This window comes from Cinclus cinclus, chromosome 1, assembly GCF_963662255.1.
Source record: "Cinclus cinclus chromosome 1, bCinCin1.1, whole genome shotgun sequence".
Lineage (NCBI taxonomy): Eukaryota > Metazoa > Chordata > Aves > Passeriformes > Cinclidae > Cinclus > Cinclus cinclus.
Genome location: NC_085046.1, coordinates 139,024,264 through 139,051,866, shown reverse-complemented (window position 1 = coordinate 139,051,866; position 27,603 = coordinate 139,024,264). Strand labels below are relative to the sequence as shown.

The 27,603-nt window shown below is 38.3% G+C and overlaps 1 protein-coding gene across 1 annotated transcript in view; it reads right to left on the bottom strand.

Annotated features, from left to right (window-relative positions):
- The window catches only part of COL14A1 (collagen type XIV alpha 1 chain), a 110,162-nt gene that overhangs the window by 58,773 nt on the left and 23,786 nt on the right, over positions 1-27,603 (bottom strand). Inside the window, 11 exon segments of the mRNA XM_062514935.1 lie at positions 2,471-2,610; positions 3,549-3,675; positions 4,651-4,790; positions 7,917-8,046; positions 9,341-9,486; positions 13,797-13,926; positions 14,859-15,007; positions 16,327-16,488; positions 16,878-17,042; positions 18,415-18,534; positions 19,232-19,387. Coding sequence (XP_062370919.1) covers positions 2,471-2,610; positions 3,549-3,675; positions 4,651-4,790; positions 7,917-8,046; positions 9,341-9,486; positions 13,797-13,926; positions 14,859-15,007; positions 16,327-16,488; positions 16,878-17,042; positions 18,415-18,534; positions 19,232-19,387 — 1,565 coding nt within the window.

The following is a 27,603-nucleotide window of genomic DNA, read 5'->3' as shown; positions in this document are numbered from 1 at the left end:
GTTTTAAATAGTAATTTTCCTCATTTCTAGCTATTACAGCAGCAGAAGATTGACGTGCAATGTGAACTGTAAGCAAGTTTCACTTCAGATTTTTGTGTGTTTCATTTATTTTATTGGAAGGGATCACCAGACAGGGAGGAGCTGGAACAAAAAGGACTATAAAATAGAAGGTACAGGACCCTGAGCAATAATTCTGGTCTAATGGGCTGGCCAGTTTTGGGAATAGTTTTCAGGTTACACAAACAGACACTACAATAAAACAACCTTTCTCTGTGTTAACACTGACAAGTTTCTAAAGGTGGTCACAGTATACTGAACATCAAAGTTAGACTTATAATGGAAAACAAACAGTAGATATGTCCTATGTAAAATCTGTCATAGAAGTTTGCAGAAACAGTGAATCACACTTCATTCTTTTAATCTCCACAGGAGATTTCCTGAGTTGGTCCCGGGGGAAAAGTACTCATAACACAATCACAGATCTTCTGGACTGAAATACAAAAACCGAAAGCAGATAGAAGTGAATTGGGACTGCACCTTCTACAACTACCAAGTAATGAATCAAGCATCCCATGCTGCACACTTTCTGGCACAGATTTTCTTGGGAAAATTTCAGAAACAAGCTTTGAGTGAATCTATCTGTATACTAAGTAGATTGATGTAATGCCTTCCTTTTCAACTCCCCAGTGCCTCTAGTTGTGTATCAAATCATTAGAAAATATCTATTCATAATTGCTCTCCCACAAGTAACTTTGGCACGCTTTCTGAAGCATCACTTTCTTCACCCTCCCCTCCCTGCTGATGTAGCCTACAAAAAACAACACAAAGTGCTGAACTTTCAAGTGGGCAGGACAAATAGCAGCAACAAGCACATGAGTACAACAGCATGCTTTCTCTACTGTAGCCTAGAAACAAAAGGTCCCTCTTAAATTTATTCTGGCTTTTTAGTGGTAATACCCAACTGCACGCTCCTCACCCATCAGCAGAGTGGGTGAAGTGACATGAAAGGTGTGTGATTAACCACCATCCCCTTACCCCACTCAGCTAACTGGCAAGTTGGGTCTTGGGAGAAAGAATGAAGGAGTGCATGTCCTTTGTCTGCATGACTGATCACTTATCTGGGAAAGAAGCTTAAAGAGGCAACAGCCTGGAGGTTTTGTGCTATCCTAGACCTGACCCCATTAGAGAGGTCATGCAAGGAGAACAAGAAAGCAGCTCGGGCATTTCTAATATTTAAGCATTCTGAAATATTAGGGCCTCCAGCAGTTATCTGTTAATACAGTGAACACAGAGAACCTTAGCAGTTCAAATATTTCTTAATAATTTATTTTCACACTGAAAGAATACAGATACCTCACATCTCACTTAAAAATGTGACTTAAGGGCTTTCGCTGGCAGCTCCTCACTGGAACTAGAAACAAATCAGTTCATCTACTGCAGAATGAACTGCCTGTGGATGACCTGCATCCACTCACTCATCTGCCAACTCCTTTTCCCTGCTCACTCCTCTAATTTCTCTCTTTCTTGCATGACTATCTCTTACTAGGTGAAAGGGAGGAAAGGAATCAGGCTAAGTTTACATAAAAAATGACATAACCTAAGCTGAAAATGACTGCTTTCTGCCCTAATGGATGACAAAATAATGCATGACACCTAGGGCCAGGTGGGAAATGTCATCTTTCCCCCTGAGTTCTGTACCCAGATAAACAGTTTGCAGATGTGGTCTCCCCGCACGCTGCTGATGCCAAGAGAGCAAGATGTTTTGGAGACACTAAGGACTGAGAATACAAAAGAAGCCAAAATAATGAATTAATAAATAAATAAAAAGAGGAAATGAGATAGACTATGACAATTTGGGAAAGGAGAGAAAGTATCTGTCTTCTTCAAAAAAGAAAATTAGAAAGGAAAAGCTAAAGTGATGAAAATTAAAAATTTAGACTGATGTACAAGAGCTTAATGCAACAAAATACAGCACAAGAGGGAAAAAAAGAAAAAACATAAAGAGGAATAGATAAACAATCTAATAAATTTACAATAAATGTGTACACTTGTCCCTTTGTAATGTTACTTAATAAGGCTTCAGAGGCAATTTTACTGTGGTCAGGACATTAGACAAATTTGGAGCTTTATGTGAGTATATCACTACTCTGCTTAACTACCATCATCATGTACACATCAAAGTGAAGAACATGAACCTCTAGAAACTGAAGTGGCCCCAAACAACGCTAGTTCTATGGCTGTTGGCACATTACAAATTAGACTGACTATTCACAAAATCTCTTTTTTCCCTACTTTCTCTTCAAAACAAAACTGAAATATTGACTTGATTTTTCATTTAGAGAGCTTTGCAGCTGGACAGGTTTTTCTGTAAGTCAATTGGCCATATTTAATTAGCAAATGTTGCTGCACAGTTATCCCTAGAATGGAATTATTCCTCCTTTTCACCTCTCAGAATGTCAAGGCAACTTACCTCCTCAGATTCCCCCCCATCCAAAGGAATCCATGCCAATCTGTAAAAAGCAATATCTGATGAGGTGGGCTTCCAGCTGACCCTGAAACTATCTGTTGATGCTTCATCAATTTCCAAATGTAGGGGAGCTGGAACTCTTTCTGGAAAATATTACACACAAGAAAAGTGAGAGTGAATTATGCTCTGATACTTCCATAGATGGCAACATTAGACACATACCCTTTCACTTGCCGTTTCTTAAAAGAGTATAACAAGATAGTTAGACAGCAAAGACACTATAGAATTCTTTGCCCACTTATTTGTTCTTAGGGAAGTAGTTTTGCAGGTCAAGGAAGGGAATAGGCTCTTTATTCTAACTGGACAGGCTTCCTTGTCCTCTCTCCACTGAAGGAGCTGCATGCAACCCTAAGTTCATCTTTGCTCAGAGCTCTGTGCACCTGGCTCTTTTCTTGTCCCAGTCTCTGCCCCTTCGAGACTCTGTGTGCATTTTCTTTTGTACTTTGCATGTGTCAACAACTTGCTCCATGCATGTATGTCACCCTTCCTCTTCGGCCTCATCTTTCTCTTTCCTCCCCTTCCTCCTTTCTCTTCCCATTGTTATTGGAAAGCTTTAATATGTGTCATCAACCATTCGTTTAATGCAGAACTACAGTTACAGAAACTGTAACTGTTTTAAACAAACTATAGGAACTTTGAATGGTTTATATTTTCTCCTTTTGATATAGTTCCTCTGTACATATATAAGGTTCTACCCCTTAGCATCTGGATAGTTCAGTGGTATGATTCAAAGGTCATCATACTTCATCTGGAGATACAAATGCCATCACACTGAATAATACTTCAGAAAGCTGTGGAGATGTTTTCATGATGTCTAGAGATTACTTATGTGAATAAAGAGGCAAATGGTCCCATAATAAGGAGCAAAGAAGCCAAAAACACCAATGAAAATAACAGAAAGCACTCCATATATCTGAATTCACAGCCAGAGACCTTTGCTGTAACTAATCTTACTTTCTAGTAACATAGAAGAGTATAAAATTTCTTATTGGAAAACCTTCAGAAGTTCAGCAATACTTACTTGTGGTAAAGCTGCCAGTAAGTGGCTCAGATTGTCCCTCATCATACAGGGAGAAAATAGCAACAGTATACTCTGTAAGGGGTGCCAAACTTTTCAGAGTATGAGTTGAAACACGACCAACTTCAACCTAGAGAAAGCATAATTTGCTGTAGATATCGACCATACAATATCAACAACAAACATTATCAGTTTGTGAAATTCTTCTGGGTAATAATGATGCAGAAGGAGAATGTAATGCAATCTGTAGAGAAATCCAGTGAAACTATGAACAAGTATAAACTCAGGTCCATCAAAACTAACAAAATAAATTACACTAGACAAATTATAAAAAATGAGAATTTTGCACTTATGGCAAACCATGGAAAAGGAAAATTCAGCCTTGGCAAGCCCAACTGTCCAGCTAACGTCATCACTTCATGTTCAGGAACCCAGAAGGGGAAAGAGCTTTCTGGGCTATTAAATCCAGCCCCTTATCATGGACTGCATAAAACCCCTATGTTTAACATTGGTGAAGAGACAGATGAGGGTTTTGTCTGGTCTCTCTCCAGGCTGCAGTTAAGTGACTTTGCCAGGGACATAAAACTCAAAGCTGTATAAACAGTTAATCAGTCCAATTATTCAGTGCTACGTTAGCTCAGCACCCCAGGGAAAATGCTACCACTGCAGAGCAATCAAAAACATGCCACCTGTTCTTTGAACAGACAAAGGAATTGTGAACTGAACATTCACTCACATTACAAAGTATAGTATGACGAGCCTGTGATGTTCAAATACCTCTGTGACCGGTACAGGCAGGTATATTATCTGTATTAAGGGTAATCAATAGGAAGCGGTGAAATAAATCCTGCTCCTGGAAAACCACTGTTCCCTTGAGTTGTCTCCCTCAGTTTATGTGCCCCAGACTGTTCAGAGTACTCTCCCCCAGACATATGTGCATCCAATATTCAGCAAACTCCTATTTACACCAAGTTTCAGAATTCTCTCACAAATCTTTTGTTAGCGCTTGCACAGTGGCTTTTGTTTATAAAAATTACCCCTGATAATTACAGAAGTTTGGGGAGGTTCAAGATTGGTTAAGGGAAAAGTGGTGCTAACAATTTACCTCATTGGTTTCTGTTCCATCTGTTTTAACATGCATGATGCGATAGCCATTTACGTTTTTGGATGCAGGATCCCATGATAGCTTAGCACTATTATGTCCAACATCAGAAAATTTCAAGTTTGCTGGTGGACTTAGAGGCACTTGAAAAGAAAAGAGATAAAACCATGAAAGTGATCCCAGGTTTTAGCTGTGAAATTTTTCATGTCTTGATAAGTAGTATACTTTCCATTCAAAAATTTATATCACCAGTATTTCTATTCTATGCCTACATCAATGGAGCTACAAAATACTTAAAGGCAGGTAAAAGGGCTTAGATCTTTACTGAAACAGACCTTCCACATTTGCTAAATGCTTCTTAACTGATACTGAAAAAGAAGTTATGATGTTGCTCACTGCAGATATCATAGCAAGATCTAGCCTACAGAGCACTTGCAATAGATTTGGGGCTGTATTTGTGAATTAATTTAAGCCAGTTAGATCTCTATACTATACACATTTAGATTTCATGTGTATCCCAGCAAAAATATTCCATGACAGTAGAACTTGGGCAAAACCTTTTCTGAATCCTGAAAGATCCTGACATAAAAGTAAGTTTGTCCAAAAAGCATAACCAGCTGAGATCATCTCCAAAGATGCCACTTTTTACCTCTGCCTACCCTTTCTGTTAGGAAACCATAGCTGTTTCCCAACAACAATCCCAGTTAAAGACATACTTTTATACTATATATTCCTTGACTGTCACGAGCTGAAGGAAAAGGAGGTCATGCAAGAGACAGTCTCAGAATATATCCACTTCTCTGTCATGCCACAAAAAGCAATTTGTGCTGTCTGCTACTCTCAGCTGTAGGTTCTGTATTAGTCCAACATCTGCTACTTTCCTCTGAATTACAAAACCTTTCTCTATCCCTCCTGCCTTCACACACATACTCCTCACCAGTCCACATGGACAGATAAATAGCAGCACTTCAGAAGCTGCTTCCCTCACACAAAAGCACCTGGGGAAAAGCAAAGATTTTAAAGGCCTCATACATTATCTGAGATCTTTAGCCAGGCCATTTAACAATCCAGAATCCGCAAGCAGCTTAGGAACAGTGAAGTCAACTTGGCTCTGAGAAAAGAGAAGACGGGAACACACTGGAACTGTAGTAGATGGGTTTGCCACACATTCTGGCATTCAACATATTCCTCTGAGTCTAGTGAAGGGAGGATCACGTGCTGGCTTTCCTTTCTACTTTCTGTCAGTTGTGAAATGCACTTCATTCCACCATCCAGGTCATACAACAAAATGTGTCAGTCTCAGCTCTTTCCTCTTGGAACCAACCTCCTGACAGCATTGCTCTCAACCAGACAGGCAGTTCTGGTGCCAGACTTACGTGATATTTACAGTGAGTCTTGGATGAATCCCTGCCCCAAAATGAAACTATACCCTAGAATAAGCTTGCTGAGCAAAGGGACGGTTTTGTTACAGTAACCAAGGTGATACAATGAGTAGAATATTATTTACTAAACACAGATTATAAGATATTACACCTAATACTACAGCAAATTTGGCAGATCACTTTTCAGGCAGCTATATGCTCCTGGAAGAAAATACCAGGTAGCCTATTCATTAATTGTAAGCCAGAAATAATCACACTGGGGAAAAAAAAAAAAAAAAAAAGGAAGCTTAAATCAGATTCTGGACAGGTAAGACATTACTGCTAAACACCAGCAATGTGGGACAGGCATGATCACCAGGAGCTTTCTCCCTCCCAGGTTGCCCCACTGCCTGATTCATCAAAGCCTGTCAGCAGATGGCTTGTTTGAATAGCTGCATATGACAGAATCCATCTTCTTTCAGTCCTGTAGAGCAGACATGACTACATTGTGTCATCCTAAAAAGAAAGGAAGATTGCATAGAAGCAGGGTTTCTTTTTTATTCTAGTATCAGCAGTAGTGATGATGGGTTGACTAAACCATGTTACAAGCTTCTGTGATCAGACAGTGGTCATGAAAGCTCAGTTTGTGCCAATGTATCTGGCTGGAATTTGCATGTGATCTTCCATCCAATGTGTTGGCCAGGTTTAGAGCTCTGCATTCTCCAAGATCATATTGCATGAAGTGAAGCTGGCACATTAAAAGGTACATAAATTACTGTTTAGGAGAAATGAAAATCTGATACTGGGTAGATATTGACCAAAGGCCAGGGTAGGGGATATGGGCGGGGGGGGCCCTGCAAGATGAGGAGTGAGGCATAAAGAGACAGAGAAAGGTAGGGAGGGATAAGGAGCCAAAGATTTGATTCTCTTTGCTGGCAATTTTCTACACTCATTTCAAGTCAATGAACATGCCCAGGTTGCAGAAGTTTGCTATTGGAACTTGTCTGTTCACAACTGTCCTCCTAGAGAAGACCTAACACCATTCCTAGAGCTTCTTCCACTATTGCTTGCTGACCTTACAAGGAATTGCTATGGGGTTTCCTTTTCCTAGCATTCGGATGCCTGAACTTCTCTCACTTATTAAATATAAGCCACTTTCACCCTGACCCGCTTACTCATGCCAGGAGCACAAATAAAGAGGATTCACTCACTCCCCCGCTGGGAGCAACAGAGATGTCACTGAATGCAGTCCCAGAAATGTCCCAGAAACACAATTGCTTATTTCAATCCCTTTGTCTTCCAAGTGTTGAAGCTATTTAGAGAGCTGACATACAGTCTGTGTACAGTTTACAGATGACAGAATTTAGCTGGCAAAATTCTTGGTGCTTATTAAAAACACACCATCGATCAAGCGTGCACAGGCACTTTCCTACCCTCCATTTACCAGATGTTAGGCAGCAGGGGTTGGACAGAAATCTTCTCTTTACTTTTCTGTCTGTACTACTACTGAGCCAGAGGAATTACTTTCTCCATCTGAGCAGGCTCACATACACACCTGGTTTTCTAGCTAAAGGAGGCCAAACAGAGCATGTTTCTGTTTTCACCATGAAGGTCTATGTGGTGACCTTTAGTCAACTTCAGCAAGGTCAGAAAACAGTCAGGAATTTCACCAAGATCAATAGGGGCATCCATAGTACCACTACCAAGAAGAGGGACAAGTTCACAAACCTGTTGCAAAAACAAGCTATTTTTAGAAATCCTCAGTCTCTGCAAATTAAATATCTACAGTGAGAAATTTATGTAAAGAATTTGACCAATTTTTTCAAATCAGATGCCTGCTCTAATATGTGCAAAGACCATTCTGAAGTTTTATTAACATTGAAGTGAATATAGATTTGAGCTACCCACATGTAGTTTCTTGTCCTGTAAGGGGATCACTAGCTTCTTCTCCAAACATGGCATAAACTGTGACTGTATATTCTGTATTTGGCAATAGTCCATCCAGTTCAAGATCTGTGGAGGTCTCGCCAATTTTTATCTGAAAATACCATGAATCAAAAAAGATACATTATTTCTGAATTAGCTTATAATGAGGAATAATACCAGTTAAACACTTGAAATTAGATACGTGATCAAATGCTCTGCTGAGCATTGTCTGACACTGTGCCTGCAGTGCTTTGCCCAAGATTTTGGGATTTTGCACAATAATTAAAAGATTAAAACTTTCAAAAAGCCAAAAGCCAACACACAGGTAAAAGGACTTTAAAAGTGAACTAATCACATTAGCAATGACAAAATATGCCTCTCCAGAATGCGCAGCTACTAAGGCCTATTCCCACCTACATTTTGTTATTCCCACTCCCATCTACACTGGTTCATCTTCAGTCAGACCTGAAAATCACATTAACTCATTGAAGGAGTTGATTTCTATGCACACTGAGGCTCAGTTTTGTTGCTATTTGTGTCATTTTCCTCTTCCACTTATTGGTGGAGACCCACATTAACATGGCCTGTATTTATTTCTTTGGGCTAAAGCTCAGTCCTCCTGAAGCCAGTTCTTGGGGAGGCCCCACTTTTAACAGAATTACATGCTCACAGCCACTGCTTCAGCAGAGAGCACAAGTCTGTGCTGGATTTCAGCAGCTTCATGCCCCCTTCGCAAGTTCACATGCCCCTGCATGCTTTACAGTGTTCTTGCTTGAACACAGATACTGTACATAACCTTAACTACACATATATAAACTTTAGTGTAGGAATTTTTAAATCCTAGAAGTTCCTCTGGTTTTACTGTGTTAGTGACCGAAGACTAAATTTTCCTTGTCCCCCCTTCTTTTCCTTTCAAAGAATGTCTTCTAAAATCACATTTGATGAAAGATATTATTTTTAAATTTAAAAATTAAGGTTGAACAGAACTAAAAGAAAACCAATGACAGTTTTCTTTCAGACCTACATATTTTACTTACATTTAAAAGGCTAAACTTCATATTCTTTTGATAGCACACTTTAGGAGATCTCTTAGTTTTACTTTATTTTTTCTTTGAGTGCTAGCTCTATATGATAATACAATATCACTTTATATGAAATTTCAAAAGAGAAATTTACATTCAGTTAAATTTGTTGCATTTTTACGACAATGACATAGAAATAACCAACTGGTAATTGCACTTTATTCACAGTCTGTGACACATAGAGTACTTAATCAAGTCATGGAAAAAAACTCAAGTATTTGCTGATCACTTTGGAGGTTAAAGGACAATGTATTAGATTTTCCTTTAAAAGACTGATTCTTTTTTTAAAGTAATTGCTATTCATATGAAAGCACAATACATCACCTCCTTCTCATCTGCTGCCAATCCTTCTGTGAGGGGAGCATAGAGGATCATGTACCCTGTGGCACCCAGGACCCCATTCCACCTCACCCTCATGCTGCTCTGAGACACATCGTAGAGCTGCAGGTCTGACGCCATTGGCAAGGCAACTGCAGTGGAATGAGAGGCAGACACTTCAGTTCTTTCACTTGAACACCCAGCTATTATTAAAACAGTTTGTTTTACCCCAGGAAACACAAAGGAACACAGCTGTCTCCAGGCATGGAAGTGCTGTCTGTATCCTACAAATAAGATTTGATTAGTGCATAAAAGAACTCAGAATCAGAGAAACAAGGAAATGCTGACCCAAACCAATCCTAATGCTAGGGCAGATGAAAGGATTTCAGCACAGTTGCTATTAGGAACCAGTAGAAGTTTTTGCTCTTTCAGGCAGTAATTCCCAGGCCAGAGTGTAGATGTGACAGGCATGAGGTACAGTACCCTGGAAAAATCCTGGATGAGCACACTGAACACAAAAATATTTTTGCTGTAAATATTGCCTGTTTAAGGTTTGGACTGTCCAAACTGGCACCTAGGCCTGTATAAACGGGATTATGCAAATATGGGTAAAGTCAATTGCAAATCATGGCAAATGCTATCCTGGCGAGGGAGAGCAGGTTGAGTGAAATTCAAACAGTATTAGGAGATTTGCTTGTCAATTTGAGGTACGGATGCCAGAACCAATCTGGGTTTCAAAATGTTTCTTTGTATTTTTGTAACTCCTTAAAGTAGTATTTTGCACTTTCCTGGTTGTCCTCACTTAATTCCTCCCACAGAATAACATCTCATGGCCTCTCCACTGTTAGTGCATCACTCATGAATCCCACCAAAATATTAAGGCATGAATACAGAGAAATATTCAGGCATAAATAAGGAGACATATGAAGGAACTTTGACTTCTCCTTTGGAATTTATACACTGAGACTAGTCCCCAAAATGACTGGAATGGTCTGAAAACAGAAGGCAATTGCTAACTGATACAAAACCTTTCCCATTTGAAATTCTGAAGAATCTGACCTGCACACAAATATTCAGGAACAAATTCTAATTTCAGTCAAAGAGCCTCTCTGAACTCCTTGTCCAAGCAAAAGCTGCACCCTGTCAAGTTGGTATCTCCAAATATATTTCTTACCTTCTGTTCAACCAGCTCTAACAGAACTCTAACAGAACCATGCCAGCCTCATCCTTTCTTGTTCATTGAGGCTGTTCACTCAGTCTGTCATTCATGCCTGTAAATGGTTGCAAAACTTCAACCCAGGCTTCTCTTGAGGTTTCCGCTTCCAGGTTACCCCACCTACCCCTCCAAACCTTTTACAACCTGCCTCCATCCTATTCAAACCCTTGTTCTTGCATTGATCTATATTCCCATGAGTTGTCACAGTTTCTTTAATTAGAGGGAAAAACTACCCATGAACGTTTTCAAATGCATTTCGGTCTCCTTGCTCAGAGCTCCACTCACACTTCTGACACCTATAGCAAGAAATTACATGTTGAGATATCCTGAAGCCACTTTGCACCACATTGTCTCATTCCTATTCAAACTGCCCCAGGGTCACAGTGAGAGTATCCATCACCTGCTCTTCCCTTTTTTTTTGATTCTAAAAAATCTATAGGCAAAGTGTCCTCTAACTGTACCATATGACTTGCATTTTATCTCTTAACAGGAAACAGTAGATACTCTGACAATATACATAAAAACTGACAAATAGGTGACTGGAAATAAAACATGGTGTTTTCTACAGGAATTCTTAGCCAAAGAGCTCAGAATCTCAAATATAAATAACTAGAAAATAATGTTGGTTTGCATCTTGGACAGTTACCAGACTATCCTAATATTCAGGTAACATAGGGATAAATTAAACCAACTAAATACATCTGGAATAAAGTAAAGCAGGTAAAAACATATTTTTAGCAAATTAATATGTGAATTAATTTCATATTAATTTCAATTTAGAAGTGGCTATGAAATCACAAAACTTTCTACTTATCTGTACATTATGCATATATCTGTTTACATTTCACACACCTGTAAACTATTTTCAATAGTTCAATAGATTATCTGCTCTATATAAACAAATGCAATGGGTGACTATCTCAATCTGTCAGTATCTCACATACAGGCAGGAAAGGAAACTACAATTTTCCATAATTCTCCATTAGAATAGTAAAAAAAAAAAAAACTTTAAAATTGCAGGTATTTCTAGCATGTGGAGTGATTAACACTTGCACATATCAGACTATTACTTCCAACACACTGTCAAAGAGAGCTGTATAAAATGTTTGATGCTGCATGACCTTAGGGTGTGATCTGATCAAATCCCTGAAAGCCAGCAGGGCTGGGCTCCGTCAGAACATGACTGGGTGACTTCAAAGGAATACCAGGTGCAATACAAAACTATCCTGTTGGCTCAGTATGTGACTGTTCTCTCAGCCTCAATAAATTAAACAGGTCCCAACATTGTCTCATGGGGTATAACATGGATTTTGAGGGACTGAGACTAAAAGAAAAGTCTAAAATAATTTTATATTATTTTATTTTGTTTTCAGATTTAGAAGATCAGCATTGACACAGAATCAAAAGAACCACTGAGGAGGAAAGGCACCTCTTGAGGTCATCTGGTCTAGTTAACTTCCCTGTTCAGTCAGATTCAGATAACACAGGTTGCTCAGAGCCTTGTCCAGTTTGCCTTGAAATATCTCCAGAGGCGAACACTTCAAAACCTCCCTGGACAACTTATTCCAGTGTTTGACCACCACTACAATAAAATTGTCTCTTCCTCTGCTCAAATTTAATTTCATGGGCTTTTAATTTGTGCCTATTGGCTCTTGTCCTGCTAATAAGCACCACTGAGAAAAGTCTGGCTCTCCTTCATTTCCTCACATCAGGGATTTTAACACATTGACGAGATCACCAGAGCCTTCTCTTCTCCAGGCTGAACAGTCCAGCTGTCTCAGACTCTTATGAAAGATGTGCCAAATCCTTAATCATATTTACAGCCCTTCACTGAAGTCACTACAATAAGCCCACGTCTCTCTTGCATTGGGGGAGCCCAGCACAAGACCAGGCATCCAGGTGTGGCCTCATCAGTGCTGAGCAGAGAGGAAGAATCATCATCTCCCGAAATCTGCTGCCAATCATTTTCTAAATCAACCCAGAAGGCTCTTGGCTTCTTTGTGACAGAAGGGTGCTCTGCTGATTCAGTTTGTTGTTTACCATGACCTCCAGGTCCTTCTCTGCAGAGCTGCCTTCCAGCTGGTCACCCCTCAGTGTGAAGTGACATGGGCTGTAACTCACAAGGGTCAGGACTTTGAAATGCATAAGGTTAAACATGTTTTCCTCTTCACATCACTTGCCACATTCAACCCCAGGTTGGCCTTGGCTTTTCTAAACTTATGCCTGCAAGATCAGACAGCAACTTTGTACTTCTCCTGCGTCATTTGCCTCTTCTTTTACTCTCACATATTTCTTTTCAGTGTCTGCATTCTGTTACAAACTTCTTGATCATCCATGTGAGCTTCCAGCCAGCTGGTTACCAGCTGGTCAGTGGGGGCCCTCCCTGAGCTTGTAGGATGTGATCTCCTCCTCCACCATCAGTTCTTCCTTGTTTCTATGTATGAGCTACAGCACATCACCTTCTTTTGCTGGCTCCTTGATCCTTGGGTCAGGATGTTGGTAAAGCACTGTAGAAATCCTATAGACTTCTTGAGCCCTGCTGCTTTGTTCTTTCAGCAGATATCAGCTATTGATATACTACATATGGACTTCTTGTCTCCTAGGCTGAATTATAAAGTCACTCTTTACTTCCATTCCTATTATTTGTCTATTCACTAAAAAACCCCTGCACTTTGTGTACAAATACATACAACTGTAAATGTATTAAGTTTTACAATATCCCAAGTCATCATTTTACAAATAAATATAAAATTTTATATTTACGTTATTTACATTTTACAAATAAATTCTTATTTTTACAATAAGAAAATAATTAAATCTTTGAGAAAAAAAACTTACAGCATTACCTTGAAATCTTTGGCACTGGCAGGAATCACATCCAGATATTTCAGGTCCTACCTAAATCCCCACTCATCAGCTCATCTCCAGCTACAAATCTAGTTTGTAAAACTTGGCTCCACACCCAAAACATAGGAATGTTCTAATTTAGGGTTCAGTGCAACCGACTTCAAAGTTCAGCCCAGAGATAAAAGCCTTTCTCAGTGTTTAAATATCCACAGAGCATTTGGACTTAGGAGCTTAGCCCAGAATTATTAAAACAAAATTTAATTTAATGCAAATGCACTAAAAGAAGGTAAATTAAAAAATACTCCATTTCTGTGTTTAACTTTGACCAAGAGAAATGCCTACACAGTCTGATTAGATGCAGACAGCCAAATCTGCAGCAAACACACTGAGGATACTCACGTGTGGTTTCTGTTCCACGGAGGCCCTCACTCGCAGCGTTGGAGTAGATAGCAAATACAGCAATTTGGTACTCAGTTAAAGACATCAGGTTTTTCAGAACTGCAGTTGATACGCTCCCATTTACCACAACCTGTTTAAAAGAAAATGTAACTAAATATGCATGAAGCAAACAAACTATATTAACATCAAAAACAATCAATCCTTCTTTCAGGCAATTTTTATGCTGTACTAAAGTTCAGTTTGTGCTGCATTTATATACAGTACAGTGTCTGAAATGAACAGCAACCATAGACATAGTCAAAATGTTTATCTGATATAAGTAGCCACTCAGAAAAAGGAAGAGCTTAGCTGAATAAAGTGCATGGGATACAGTTTAAGGGTGCGTATGTGGCACTTTTTTATATATCATCATAAATATTCCTTTAGCACTACATATATATACACACAGAGCACTTCAAAGTTCCATCGAGACATATCCATCCTAAACTACTTTCTAATGCAAAAGGAAACAAAATATAACCTTAGTTAAATACTTTTGCTCTTCTAAGTTTCCATTCAATTTGACAAGTTGTCGGCTGGAGTCAAAAGCTTGTTCCACTGTATTTTTTCCATCTCCAAAATGTTGAAGACCCATCCATATAAACATTTCTCTCCAAATTTTGTAGATGTCACAAAATGTACAATCTTCCTTTTATTATTTTTTTTTTCTTAGAACTGAAAATGTGGCTTACCATCACCTCCTACCTCTTCTTGTAAACAGAGTGGCACAGGGGGTGTCAGTAGAATTGTTTCAAGTAACCATATGTGTAAAGAAAAATGCAGGCACTTCATCCCACCCCCTGAAAGTGATTATTATTATAGCACTTAATTTACTTTAAATTGTATGACAGATGTGCAGCCTGGCTGCTACCTAATCTTTGTCACCATCCAGGGTGACCAATCTCCTTTCTGGAGCCCTCATAGGGAATTTCAGAGTGCATTTAAAAGAGGACCACAGATTTCCTGTCTGGTTAGTTGCCCCTGCTGCAATATATACTTTTGGGCAGCTTTTCCTCCTATTACCTCTTCTGGCTGTCCTCCTCGAGTGGGGTAGTACACAACCCTGTATTTTTCCACTTTGCCTGGTGCATGGGTCCAGCTAACCCGGAAGCCTCTGGCTGTTACCTCTGATGTGACCAAATCCGAAGGAGTCCCAAGAGAAGCAATTGCTCCTAGGTTGGAGACAACACACGTTTTTATTCCTTTCTGCATAATAATTGCTTGGTTTGTTATATTTGCTGAAGCTCTAAATATTGTTCCTCATCAGAAAATCAAATAATTGGCTGCTGCACACTCATTTAGATTATTGTCAGTAAAAAAAAAGGAAAAAAAGGTAATGAGTACAGCACATGGGACTAAGCCTCCCTTATCTTTCATAAACATTTATATGAAAATGACAAAAATACAACACTGAGTCTTCCTGACCCTCTTCCCATCACTATTTCCAGACCTTTCTGCTGATTTGTTGTTTTTTCTTTTTGGTTGCTTTCCTCCCAGTCATGAAAATCATACAAGTACATATACAGCTGTGATCTCCTGTTCTCCTCAGCAGGTTGGAAGACTGATACAGCCTGCTGAAGAGACACAGTAAATGGTCATCTTCTCTGGCAACCATTCTTTTCCACAAAATGTCTCATCTATCCATGGTTTTCCCATTTTCTTCTGCTCAAGAAAGCCTTCCTTATTGAACTATATTACATATATCTATATATTATATTAAATATATATATTGTATTCAGTGTATATATGTATATACTATATTCCATATATATTATATGAGAGAGAAAATAACTCAGCATTTCTGTGATACTAAGGAATCACAAACCAGTAAAGAGAAACAAAATTCACCGAAACCTTCCAGAAAGGCCTCAGGTAGAACTGTACTTCTGGCAAATTGCAACATCTTTTCATAGCCATGGCTTTTCTTCAGAGAAGCCACAATAACTGTATTCAGAGGAGACTTTTTCATACAAGAACAATTTTCTTTGTTGCCATCTTTTCTTGTGAACCAAAATATATTTTTTGTGCATTAAATAAGAAAAAACATCCATCAAGAGGAGGGAAAATGCAATCTAAATAGCTGAAACACTTGAGTACTTATGAGACAATAAAACCATTAAGTTAGGAGATGGAAAGCACAGCATGAACAATTCCATGTGCAGCTGTTAAACTAATACATTTCCAAAACTCTGTATTACAAAAAGATTTCCTAACCTGCCACTTGGAAATAGTTACAGCAGAATGAATGTACTTTTTTTTAACTTCCAAATACCATAATATTTACCTCTACTGAAAACAAAAAGAAAAAAATCAGAGATATCTAAGCAAGAATAAAACCTAGCTAGGATGATAACTTCCCTGACAGTGTATTTTCTTGCAAGCAAAAGAATATATAGCATGAGTCTAGTGCAGAAGCCAGCCTAAAACTGCAGGTATTGGATTTGTAGCTCTAAGTTCATCATAAATTACATTAAATTTTGTTTCTGTTCACCTTTGATTTCCTTTTCCTGCTCCTCTACTCGTGAGCACACTGTTCTGGTAAGACCTTCAACAATGGTATGCATGAAGTTAAAGTCAGCCACATTGTAGACGTGAGTGCTGTCAGGCTCAGAAGCAATCTCTTTGAGTTCATTTATATCTGCATTCTTTACACCTTTTATTGGAAAGGAAAATAAAGAAAATATTTGCAATGAAAAACTTTTGTGTACACAGAGATTGATCAAAAACTGCTAATATAAAATTCTGTTTGTTTTAATTATGAACTGCAAATTGCTCTGTTTTTAAGATGTCAATTCAAGATGTTAATTTCTACCAGTGTAAGTGACATCTTTTCAGCTGTCTCATGAAAATGTAGCATCCATGTATACTGCTAAATTCCAGTTATGACACCAATGTTATAAGCAATGCTTAAAAAAGATACAAATTAATGATGATACTTATTGGATACAGGCAGAAAAGAACACTTCCTTAGTACAGCCAGCAATAGATACGAATACACCAGAGTACAACAGGACATGTACATGGATATGGTGGAATACACACCAATAGCAAACAGCTCAATGCCAGCATCCCGTAGGTTTTTAGCAGGAGGGATAACATCATCTTGGGATTTCCCATCAGTAATCAGTATCCCAATTTTAGATACTCCAGGTCTTGCACCTGCTTCAGGCTTAAAGCTATTTTCCAAAATGTACGTTAATGCGAGACCTAAAAAAGAAAACATTTTAAAAGACTTTTACAGATGAAAATGTCCATTAGTTTTGCCAGTATCACAGTGCTTGTTTTTTCTGCTCAACTTAAAATTCTGATGAAGAATAAGCATAAAAGAAGAATTTATTTACTAAAAAATGTAATTCCAACAAGCAGCTTAAACTACAGAGAAGCTAAAGTTTATTTTTAGCAGTCTTCTGAACACTCAATGTATTTTAAACTGTAAAAACCTAAATAGATATTCCTCCAAATGTGCCATCTTTTTTTTTCTTACTCTACCAAATTCTTCCAAGTTAGAATAGGAAGTTGCCTCTCCTTCCACTTTAATTGCTCATATGAAAGCACATGCTCTGGATAGCTTAGTAAATCCTTATGCTACAGATAATCTTATTTATATTTGGATTTTTTATTTTTTCTAAGTTTCAAGCTAAAAAAAAAGGGGGGGTGCTTTATTTATGCTCAGGGAGAATCTGATTGTAATAAATATTAAGTATTTAAAAGGAAATGAGAACAACAGCTCCAGGACAAACTTACACATCACAATGAGATCTTATCTCAAAACTCTTTTAAGTCTCCCACAGCAAATGTTTCTAATTCATTTTCTTCTAACATCCCTATAAAATAATTTACTGCTTCCTACCACCCAGTAATCTCATTCTTAGAATCATACTAGAGTCTTCTGTTCTTTGTCCTATTGCAACCACTCCTGCTACCAAAATAAAGACTGTTGCTCATTGTTTCTCCTTTTCCTTACCCACCAGGAAAAGAAAAGAAAAAAAGAAAAAAAGAAAAAAAAAAGGCAGCCAATCTACTTAAAACCACATCTGGGTCTTTGGATATATTATACCAACATTACTAACTGCTGCTTTGATGACACTGGAATTGTATTCAGAGACTGTATTTTTCCCAGATTGTCAGGCATCCACCCTTTATCCACCACTAAGTGTCTCTGGGACTTCTGTGCTTTAATTGCTGAAAGGTCAATGGAAATCTAAAAGCCCTGGTTGAGTGGTCATTCGTAAAGTTAGTATTGCCAGTTGTCAAATACTGAAACAACATTCTTTCCTTCTCCAGAGTAAAGATCTGTGCATTAATATTATAAATGGATTTTACATTTTCTTCCCACCAGGCGAATATTTTTCCTTCAGCACAGAGAGTTAGGTAACTGTTTCATGAGACCCTGACCTGATTCCCATTGGAGTCAATGGACAAGCAGTTCAGAAAAGACTTAAATGACACTGGATAAAGCCATTGTCAAGCTGCAAAACCCATATTCTTTTTACTCTTCATAGTAAGTACTGACACTCCTTGGGTGGTGCAGCAGAATACATTTTTTAACAAAAGGCAAAAGCCAAAACACACACAGTACCTGTTAATGTATTCCCTCCCTTATACGGCAGATTTCGGACTGCATCCAGAACAGCATCCTTGGTGCCATAGGCATTCAAGTGCCATTCAATTCGGGGATCACCACTGTACTGTGCAAGACCTAAAGAACCAGAAATTAAGGTAATCCATCAGACAAATGGTTTAGGTTTTTTTTTTCAAGTATATACACTTCATGTATTTGGTTACCAGTACCTTACCAATTAGGTTACTGCAAGTAGCTTTGCTACCGTACTAGAAAAGCTGCATTGGTTGACAACAAAATGTAGCATGAAGCTGTTCTGGGTGACAACTCCTCAATTAACTTTCAAAGCCTTTTCCACAAGTACTAATTAAATGAAAAGCAAAGAACTACAAAACTTTTTTAGAGCTACTAAGATTGCAAGAAATTTTTTTTAAAGAACAATTTTACTTAATATACTTTTGAACAGTAGGAGAGCAGAAATATAACATTTCAGCCAGTTTAAAGCACAATAAAAACAATCCTCTGGCACATTCTGCCTGCAAAAATTAAACTGCAAGTGTTTGAGGCTAATGCTGACAAGTCAGTAAGACTGCTTCCACTGATTTTATTTTTCCATGGGCATTGCATTAGAGTTAACTGAATTGAGGATCACAGTAAACTGTGAGGAATTAATTCTACAAAAATTCCAACAACATTACTCTGATGATAGAAACGCTAGTGCTAGACAAGAATGAATCTTGCACAAAAATAGTAGCATTAAGCTGTTAACTATCCTGAAATGGTAACACCTTTACATTGCTACAGAAATATTAGGAAAAAAAGTGTGGCACCTTACCTACTCTTGTTTTCTCAGATCCCACATTGAAAGCAGAAACCAGGTTTTCCAAGAACAGTCGAACAAGCCTGAAATTGAATCTGCCAATACTCCAAGAACCATCTACTAGTATCACAATATCTGCAATTGCTGGAGTTTTACAGGTAAACAGGCTTCCTGTAAATCATTAAAATTAAATTAATATTATTAATTCAACAATAAAATTATAATCCAATAAATATATACCTTCCTCCTCCCACCAAGCTTTGTAATTAAAGCCTTCTTCCATAATCAGTGAGAAAAAAGCAAAATGACTAAACGTGCCTAACTTCAGTTATAGAAAATCTGGCCATTATCTACTTCAGTTCTTTCATTAAAGCATTCAAAAATTACTTTTAGGAGACCTATGGAAATAAACTCTTCTTCTAAAAATACTTGAGAAAGGAAAAATTGACTGCCACACAGTCAACTGATAGCACTACCAAACCAAGAGTTTGTTTTCATTCCCAATGCACATATACAATTTCAGTTCCCATACACAGTGCATGACATTTAGCCTTAGGCATAGACAGTGGAGAGAGAGCTACCTAGAGATGCAGACATATAAAACAGTTATCAAGGCCCCTTTCATGGTCAACAGAGAAAAACAGGTGTTTCTACACATCTCAAAAGTCTCACATAAAACCACTAGGCACCACTGTAGACTTGTAAATCCAGAAGTTAATCTCACTCCCGGGAGCTGAGCAAAACTGAAGACCAATTGAATATGCTGTATTAAAGCTAAGTAGGAGGTGCTCAATAGAGCAGAGGTAAATTGCAAAGACGTCAGATTCAAATTCACAGTTTCTATGAGAACAGACATGAGAATGAAACTTTAGTCTTAGAGATATACAGAAAACAGAAAAATGCAAGACCATTAAAAAAACAAACAAAACAGGGAAACTAAACAACAGAAAATATTTGGTGACAATTAGCAGAATTATATATTACATGCCTCTAAGGTTTAACTAACCAGTGGGAAAATCAAAGGAAGGGCAGCAGAGATTAGACAAAAATTGCACTGTAAGCCAACTGAGAAGCCCCAGCTGAAGTGCCACATTCAGTTTGAGAAAATGCCAGGAAGGGAAGTAAGGGAATGAAAAAGTTTTTCAGAACCTCAGGCAGAATTGCCATATTCCACAGAAGTGGATGTGTGACTGTGAAATTAAGGTTGCTGAAACAGTAGACTCATATTGTAGGGAGGGAAAAAAAGGGATGATGTTACACAGATGTAAGAAAAGAGAGCTTATGTTTGAAGTACAAGAATATTGATTGGCTATAGGGTAAAGAGAGAAATAGAAAAAACAGAGCAAAGCAGGTTTAGTGGAATAGATATGATGCATCACAAACCATTTAGGGATGAAAATCGTGTCCCTCAATACAGTAAAAAACAGATTAGTGAATTAAGCTGCAGCCCAGATTTTATCATCATTTTTGTCAGGATCCACTACATAAGTTAGTTCACAAAGAATACTAACAGTTCAACATGGTGCTAACAGCAATCACCAAGTACACTACCGGAAATAAACTGATTTGAGCAGAGATGTTCAGCAAATAAAATTAGTAATTCAGTGAGAAATTATTTAAAAGGTGTTTGCATTATCTCACAAAAAATTCTCCTGATACATAGAGAAGATAAAACATATGGTTACCAAATTTAAACTTTCACAACATATTATTAATGACAATCTTTCCATTAAATACAAAACTATAATCTCACAGGCAAAACCAACCTGAGTGCAAAAGAGTTCAATTGGTAATAATTAAGAGCTAGATTCATACTGCAGTGTAAATCCACTGAGCATTAAACCCAATCCAAAAAGTTATAGTTAATGTCTTAAACGTGAACTACAAATGTTTTTAGAAGAACAGGGAACATTTCCTACGTGCAGCCAGCAATGCAAAATAAGTTCTAAACACATGACAAAAATTCCACTTACAAATATGCCAAAGCAAATATTTTATTTTAGCTTTTACAGTACAAGACAACACTATTTGAATTGGCAACAAATTTTAATGTATTGACACTGGGGAACATTTAGTAAGCACCAGAAAAACGATCTTAAATTGGAACATAGATCCAAAAGAGGTCCAAATGTTTATGTCACTGAAGTCAACAGAAAAACTTCCCTTGATTTCAGTGGGACTGGAATATGTTTTGTGATTTAATAGGACCCTACTAGTCATGGCAAAATTAATGTTTTAAATATCTTTGCCAAATAAACTTCCTGTTCATCAGTCTGCATTGCTTGCAGTATCTGTCTTCCATTAACACATAGTTCAACTGTGCCATTCTCACACTGGCCATGACTAGCATTGCAAGCTTCAAAAGATCTACTGGCAAAGTAAAATGCTACTCAACACCAGTAAGAATGAAAGAACAGGACCCCTGTTTCACTTCCAAGCAGCTGTACAATAGCACAGATGTACCTTCTCAGTGTTATCCCAGCAGTTTAATCATACAGCACAATGAGGACAACAGGATTTGTGTGGCTATGTTTTCCTTCTCTACTACTAAAATCTTGTGCTGAGTATGAAACCCAGTTATTACCTTTGGTAATATTTCATATCATTTCATATCAACAAGTTTTGCCTTTAAGGCTTCTTTAATCCTGTAGTGATGGCTTTGTAGCAAAAGCTTTTATCAGTTTTAGTAAATCCATTCAATGAAGCAAAATCCAAAGAACAAAGAAAACAATAACAACATTCCTTTCAATGTTTTATTTCCACATCATTAGATCAATGCAAATAGCATAGGAAATTATTTTTTTGTTAAAGAAACGTGTGGTTTGATCCAACATTGTACTGCAAGGTCACAGTGTGAAAATTTGTTTCATTCTTCGTAGGTAGGAGATACTTGTTGCATCTTTTCTGCATAAAACATTTAGGTTTTGTTACTTCTGTACACCCACTATTTTGCTTATGTTTTCTCCTTGTTGTACTTAATAGAATTGTAGAAAGTTCCCTAAAAGGGAATAAACAACAGTGAGATATTAAACAGAGTAACACGGTGATAGAATCTTTAAAACCTGATAGGAACACAAACACCATAACATCCTAGTTAATAAAGTTAGTCTAAAAGACACAGTGTGTAGCAAATATTTTCTGCACCCTACTGTGCTTAGCCAGTTTCCATTGCCAGTTCTTGCAAATGTCTTTTTCAATAATCTTTCCATACAATCATACATGGCCATGAATTCCTGTAAGGTTTGAGGGCAATTTTGAACATTTCAGTATCTAAACAACTTTAATAGGCAATTTTCCCAACAACCTTTCTTAAAGGAGGATGACAGCATATCATTCCATACAATAAAGCTTTCAACACTCAGTGTTTTAGTCGACTGCAAGGTTCAGTAGTGTGATCAGGTTCAATAGTGTGCTTATTTCCCTTTTACTCAGTCATCAAGAAAAGATTAGTGAGAGAGAAGGTCCCACTTCCCTCTGAATTTTACAATACTCACCAATTTCAAAAGTAGGACAGTAAGGAAGAGACCAGTTACCAAATTTTGTATCATGTTTCCTAAAGCTATATAGAAACCATAATTCTGATTCAAGTGGTGCATTCCACAACAAATAGTAACAGAGTCTGATCTTTAGGTAAGCAAAAATAACAGAATTGCACGAATTGTAAAGTCAGAATAACAACCCATATATTTTACACCAGCAACTGTCTTCAGTTGCCTCACTTACAATTGGTGGAGAATTTTTATGGGGAGAAAGTAAAATATTAATGCACTTTCTCTAACAAATTTACAGTCTTTCTAGGACTACTTGGCAGAAGGAACTTGCCACTATGCCAGAAAGCTGAGGAGGAAGGGACTCTGCTCATTGCTGCTTTTTACAAAAGGCGGCAAAGGCTCAAAAATTCACCTTCAAAGGCAACAACCTACAGCAAAAAGCTACCAGCAATGTTTTGGGGTGAGGTATTTGCAGAAAACCTGATTCAGTACCACCAAAAATCAAATCACTGTGAAGAATTTTGGTTCCTTTGTTTCAGGGAAATTTTTCAAAGGGCAGCATTGAAAGAGCTTGGCATCTGCCAAAAAAAGGTCTTCTGGTTTTCATTCCTCAGGCCCCCAGACACCAGAGGTGATTTGCTGGCGCTTCCAATATGCAAATGTTGCACCATTCTCAAGACCACATCAAAACCGGCTGAGAGTGAAGCCAACGATGGCAATGCTGAAAGAAAGATCCAGACAGAATTTTCTGGGATAGAGGGAGTGTTATTGGAGCCTGCAAAACAGGACCCTTGAGTTGTCCTGCTGAAGGGAAGGGCGTATAGAGAGAGACCTGAGAGAAGCTCTGACAGTGTGGGGGCTGCACAGAACACAGAAGGTTTGACAAGCTCCTGGAAACACCAACCACCTCCCTGCTGCTGCATTCCCTACCTGCGGGAATTCTTCCACACATGCGCTGTAAGCAAGCCAGCAATGGTAAAAACAGAAGTTCAACCAAAAATCCTGCAAGCCTTACTCACATAGAAATACAAAACTACGGTTTTTAATCTAGAATGGGGTTCTTTGACTCTTGGAGTTAATACTACTACTCTTTGAAATTTCCTTGAATGGCAAAGGGAAAAGCAGCAAATACAGGCACTGTCACATGGGAGGACTCAATGCTTTAGACAAACCAGTTCAATTTGCATGCAGCTATGATACATTTAACAGAAACACATTTGATATTTTGCCTCCCCTTGGTATGAAACTGTTCTCATTTTCAAGAGCCAAAACACACACTTCTTCTGGTAGAAGTTAAGACTATAATTTTTCTAAGTCTACAATATGTCATTTCCTTTCTTACTCCCTGTCACAGTGGAAAGTCAAATGATATATGTGGAAGAATACAGGAGAGAGTCGAATAGAGGTCAATAATAATAATAATACAGTATAAATAGAAGACTCATTCTTGGGATAACAAAGCACAAAAGACAAGAAGATTGATAACAGCACTGAGTGAAAAATACCCTGTGAATAAAACATGAATGACAGAGAACAGCCAGTCCTCCACAGTAATTGGCAGCACCACACTGAGCAGAAGCACCACTGAGGACAAGGGCAATGTAAAACTACATTAGCAAAATGTCACATTTTTTTTTAAAAAAAGGTTAAAAAAATTAAGGAACATGAGGCAGTGTCTAGTCCCAAAATTCAGCAACTCACTAGTCCATGCTTCTGACATTGATATTATTGTTCTGTGCTGGTGACATCATCCTTGTACTTGGACCTCAGTTTAACACATCCCATATGTCAGGCCTGTGGACCAGACAAATGCTTATAACATAACTGCTGTTCTTTAAACTACATCCAACCACAGCTTGAATTTGAAGGACTCAAATGTTGGAACATTAGGTTTAAAGAGCTGCCCAACAAGGTTAGAAGTTTGTCCCTGGTCCCTAGGAAAGAAAGAAAAATCAGCCAGCCCTTTTCCATGTGCCTTATTCCTCTCCAGGAAACTAATATAGCCCAACTGGCATACCTACAAATTTGTTATTTGGTGGAGTTGGAATATTAAGATTTAGTGAATGTGTTGTGTCTAATCACATCACATTTGACAATGAATACTGTAGTTCAAAAATTTTCTGCTTACAAAAAGTACACAGCAGTCACTAAATACTATTTATAGCATATCTTCTGAATTTAATGCCACAAAACTAATCAAAGCACTAGTTGATAACATATTAATTGCCTATATATACAGGTGACAATTTTCAAGTGTGAGATAAGGAAGCATTTTCTATGCACTTTCCCATACATGCTCAATGACTCAAATAGTCTCTAGTCAAGAAAAACTTTAGACCTTTCTTTCTAAATCTGAACTTTTTAATTCGAGAGACAAAAAAAAAGTAACTGTGAAAGTGCTGATGTCTCCTTACAAAACATTGTTGATTGATAGCACTGAAGATCACAATATCTGCAGTAGCTTACCAAACAGCAACACTAAGCATTCCTGGTCTGTGTACCTAGATAGAAAAATATGTTTTAAAATACCCCTAAATTTAAATTGAGAGTTTAAAACATTTGTTATAATTAATCTTACAACAGGCAACATGTCAACACAGAACATGAATGTCTTCTTTACTCATTCCAGAGTGTATTTTTACACAGTGGAAAGATATCTCTCAAACCTGCTGTCCTCCAAGAACACTCCAACTGCCTCAGCCTCTCCACATATGAAAGGTACTCCAAACCTTCAATCATCTCTGTGGCCTTTCAATGGATGCTTTTCAGTAAGTCCATGTCTTTTTTCTACTGGGGACCCAGACCTGGACACAGAATTCCACATGTGGCTTCACCAAGGCTAGGCTAAGAGGAAAAAGCACCTCCATCAATCTGCTAACAACTTCTCAGTGTTTCCCAGGAGGCTGTTTGCCTCCTTTGTGACACATGTCTGTGCTGGCTCATGATCACCTCCCAGGGCTTTTTCTGCCAAAGCTCCACATCAGCTAGTGGGCTACCAGCATGTGCTGGTGCCTAGGTTTTTTCCTGCCTGGGGCAGGACTCTGTGCTTCCCCTTACTGATCTGGCACTGTTTGACACCACCACCCTGCCTATGCACTGAGCTAAATTTGGATGTTGAGTTTGAAAGGTCTTAAGTGTATGGAGAGAAGAGTCGTATTTCACAGGTCACAGGTGCCACCATCCCTGTGCTCACAATTTGCAGTTTTCCCTTCCTTTATCATAATGGAAAGATCAGTGCAAAACACATTTTTAACCACATAAACAAATCAAACCCAAGCAAAGACCCTGCTGACATGAGCTTTACTTCTGAAATAGTTGTCTGCACCACTATGCAGCCCAAATTCTGCCAATTTTCCTGCATAAATGGAAACTAAATATATTCAGGCACCAAGCTGGTGTTGGTGCTCCACAGAAGCTCCTTTGGGTATTCCAGAGTACAAGAACACCAGAGCTCTGGAGAATAATTAGCCAAAGTCACACACATCGAACTCAGCAGTCAGATAAGGAAAAAGAACTCCCTCATTACATGCAGAGCAGTGTGATCAGTACAGCCAACTAGACAGGTGAAAACACCTCTGAGGTGTAAAATGTGGTCCCCATAGCAAGGTAAATTCCATTTTAGCTGCCACCTGACACCTTTTAACCAAGTGACATATCTCAAGTGTAACACCAAGGCTTACTCGGCACACAGGACACCAGGAAAAACATGTTGACCATGACACAGCCCAGAACCAGAGTCTTGCATCAGCAGACCCAGAAGGGACATGAAGACCTCAGATCACACAGTGAGGGTGGAAATTACCCTGAAATCATCTCTCCAAAGTACAACCTCAGGCTTGCTGTTTAACAACAGATGAATGAGAGTGATTATGAAACAAGACTCTCCTCCTGTCAAGGGGGGAACTGTAAAGAACAGCCTTGAAAGGGAATTTGTACAGCAGACAACTAAAGCCCAAAAATTGGGTCTCTTATATTCAAGACAGGCCCATCTCACAGTCCCTGAAAACAGATACCAAAACTTTAACCTTTCTTTCCAATTTTGCTAATCCTAGCATAATGGGAAGAAGATTCTTCATCAGGGTATGCAAAACCTTGAGTTTGCTGATGAATGCATCAATCCTTTATGATTACACATTCCTACAAGAGGTCCTTGGTCCTGCACTTCAGTCTTTTATTATATATCTCTCTGCTACCACCTCCCCAATGCTTTTTTTGGTTCTTCTTCCAAGTTTAAAAAATTGGCCCAGAGTTTCAACTTCTTGTCATGTGGCTTCCGTGTTGTATCAAAGACAAGCATCACTCATGACACACCAAGATGTTTACCTAGAATATACATAGTCCTGAGCAAGCCTACAGATTTCAGACTGTGCTGCCAGATAATGAACTGTTAAGCAATGTCTCAGCAGGGTAGTAATGAAAGTGTTTCAATAATGAAACCTGTCAACATGGACCCTGAATCTGACTTATGGGAACATGCCTTGCTGCCAGAAGAATTCAGCCATGCCAGTGCACTGCTGATTGGATGGATACTCAAGAGCTAATGACTTGAAGAGATGAAAATCAGTCTGAAGATAATGAAAGACCATTCATTCAGTTGAGCTTCTATTAATCCATCATTCAAGAATGTGAATAGCAGCCTCCCACTTCAACTAAGAATAAATTGCACAAAAAAAAGTCAAGGCCTTAGGGAAAACTACCAAAGGAAAAAAAGAGGCCAGACAAGTTTTCAGTTGGTAATAGTTCAGATTTATGAAGCATTATACATATTTACTGTGCAGATATGACGAGAAACATAACTCAAGTGTTATAAATATAAGCATCTTTCAAATCAGGTTGTCAATCTGATACCAGGAGCTGGATCACTTTAAGAAAAAAATGAAACTTCCATTTAGGTCC